Consider the following 2,731-nt stretch of genomic DNA (forward strand, 5'->3'; position numbering starts at 1 on the left):
GCAGAATATCCCTGTGATAGGCAGCAAATGGTAAAATTGTATTAATTTTTACTCAGGAAATATATTCATTTGTGTGCGCATGACTGTGTGCATGTGTGTAAATGTACCATGAATGCATTACTGTTTTAAGACTTCAGTTGATTCATGTAAATATATACCGAGGGGCATAGTACTGTTACCTTTGTAGCATGTGTGCACTCGGATAATGTACAGTTGAGCCACTTAACCTGCACAGATCTGAATTTCACTGCTTTTAGGTGTGTTTTGCATCCTTTACCACTAGAGGGAGCCATATAGTTAGACTTTTTTAATATAATGTACCTCGGCTTGTACAAAAAGAGAACCCTCGGATTTTATGTTTTAGCAGTCCTAATTAAACATTAGCTGCTATTTTGTCTTTTTGTTCTTTCAATATTAACATTAAAGCTTCCATAATGTTGTTTAAACTCTGATGAATGACGCTTAGCTATAAGAATTGAGATGTTCAAATTTTTCAAACCTTTTTCCCAACTTCCACTTACATAAAATGATTTGAAATGTAATCTATGGGAAAAAAGTAAGTAATGTTTTATTTTGAAAGGGAACACAGGGTGAGTGCATTGCATAGCTAGCAGCTCTTTCAAAATACAGTGTGCTGTATTGAAGTCGGCACATAATTTTAGAAAGCAAATAAAATAAAAGAATAAATGTAAAATTAATAAACAGAGTAATAATAACAATTTATTGTAATCAAACTAATAATAGTGAATTGTTATTGTTGCTTGAAATCTTTTGCTTGTTTTATGAAAGATAGTTCCCGATAGCTTCAGAAATTGGTTAATGTTCTTAATTGTTGTGATGGTTTAGTTTATTTATTGCAAAATGTTGAATACATTCCATAAAATAATTAAATATTATCGAAATTATGCCATTTCTGATCATTTGTTGGAGCGACCCCTAAAGGGAGCAGCCGAAAGACAACGAAGAAGACCCCCGTGTCTCTCGAAAGCACAAATTTTCGGATATCTTTGAAGGCAACGTCGGTTCGTGCTTGGGACAGAAGAAGCGAGTAACTCGTGCGCATGCGTCCCACTATAGGAGTGGAGTCGTGGTTCGTTCAGTTAGCATTTACAGCTAGCGGATTGGTCTGGTTGGGGAATAGTGTGGAGGACGGCGTCCTGCGCACTTTAGGAAGAAAGATATCGGAGACTTTGGATATCCCCAGCTAATCCTGAGCCAACCATTATCCCCCATGCTGTCCAAGAAGGGAAGATAACGTTAATAGCCCTTCACTGCCACCTCATTTAGCCACCGCCAAAGACAAGATAGAGGAACAAGCGACTCACATCATTAGAGGCTTTCTTTTCAGCACTCATTAGCAAATACTAAGACTACAGCAGAAGCCTTGACTACAGAAGAAACATGAAGCTTCCGAGTAACAGACATTGTGCGGCTGAAGGAGATGGAAAGAAAATGGATCAAGCTCCCCCAATCAGAAACCCATTTGTGCACGTCCTGAAATTCACCACTCTTGAAAAAACAAAGGTATGTTTTGCATACATTCGTCTCAGTTCTGTGTTGTTAAACTATCGGGACATTTTTAGTTGCTCTTGGTACATCAGTAGTTAAGTGCGACACAGTGGATGGGCGGTCACCACCGTGTAACCAGGCAGTTTTTTCCTGGTTGCATGTTGTCAGCTGTACTACTGTAAGCTAGTTAGCCAGCATTAGCTGCGCTCGTGGGGGTTTATTTCCTCTAGAAATAAACGCACTTTTAATTTGTTTGTCAGATTATTCAAGTCCAGCAAAATACGTGTGCGTGGGGATATGATTTTTAAACGAATGTAGCGCAAAACCAATGTATGACTCATGAAGCTATTGAAATTAAACAGTTATTTGAGCATGGCCGCCTGGCTGGGATTGGGAGGGGCCTAGCTTGTTGCTATTCACTTACTTTTTGCGGCGTTTATTAGCTTTAATTTGACGTTTTTAGCAATAAATGCTTTCAAACATGGACAGTGCACTTGTCTAACTTTTTAATTAAAATTTCTGTCGATACCCTTTCCGTGTGACTAACACGTGCTAAAATTACATTGTTGAGCGGAAACATTTATTATATTTTTGTTTCGTTCCAAAACAGTGTTTAGCTAATACGAAGCGCACGCGCCTCGTTTTTAGCTAATAGCTGTCGCATTCTCTCATAGTGGATAAACACAGACCTAATTGTCTTAGTTTTGTAGCAACAGGCTAAACGAGCATCCCAGCTCCCCATCACCGCTGGTGGTAATGAGATTTAAAGCTTTCAAGCTTCTTCGGAAAACCTTTATAACTGAAAGCTTTAAGCCGCTGGCCCTTTACATCAACAATAAATATTGAAATGCTATAGACAATGTTTGTGCGTTTGGGTAATGCTAATCCCTCAATGTGTAATCTGAGAAAGCAGGGATTGTACACACACCTCATGCATGTGTTTCATTCAGGTTGACATTTCATCCTTTTCACGTTTGAAGTTTTTTGTTGGTTTTAAATCACATGCTTTTGTGTCATCAAACCATGTGATCCAACATGAAGAAGTAGATGCTTGCACACACAACCACAATTTAAATTTCCATATGCGGACAATAGAATCTCACAGCTGAGATGGGATAGATTTAAGTGTCTGAGAGGATTAGACAAATAAAACAGTAATTTGTTTGAATTGCTTAATCCTTAAAACTCCTTGACCCTTTTGAGTGTTGTTTTTTTTTTTTTT

The 2,731-nt window shown here is 38.1% G+C and overlaps 1 protein-coding gene across 1 annotated transcript in view; it reads left to right on the forward strand.

Moving 5' to 3' along the window:
- The first annotated feature begins 1,026 nt into the window (after window positions 1-1,026).
- The window catches only part of LOC112143531 (lysophosphatidylcholine acyltransferase 1), a 24,090-nt gene continuing 22,385 nt past the window's right edge, over window positions 1,027-2,731 (forward strand). Inside the window, exon 1 of the mRNA XM_024267575.2 lies at window positions 1,027-1,524. Within this exon, the coding sequence (XP_024123343.1) occupies window positions 1,402-1,524 (123 nt within the window). The 5' untranslated portion in view covers window positions 1,027-1,401. The remainder of the gene's footprint in view (window positions 1,525-2,731) is intronic.

This window comes from Oryzias melastigma, linkage group LG16, assembly GCF_002922805.2.
Source record: "Oryzias melastigma strain HK-1 linkage group LG16, ASM292280v2, whole genome shotgun sequence".
Taxonomy (NCBI): Eukaryota; Metazoa; Chordata; class Actinopteri; order Beloniformes; family Adrianichthyidae; genus Oryzias; species Oryzias melastigma.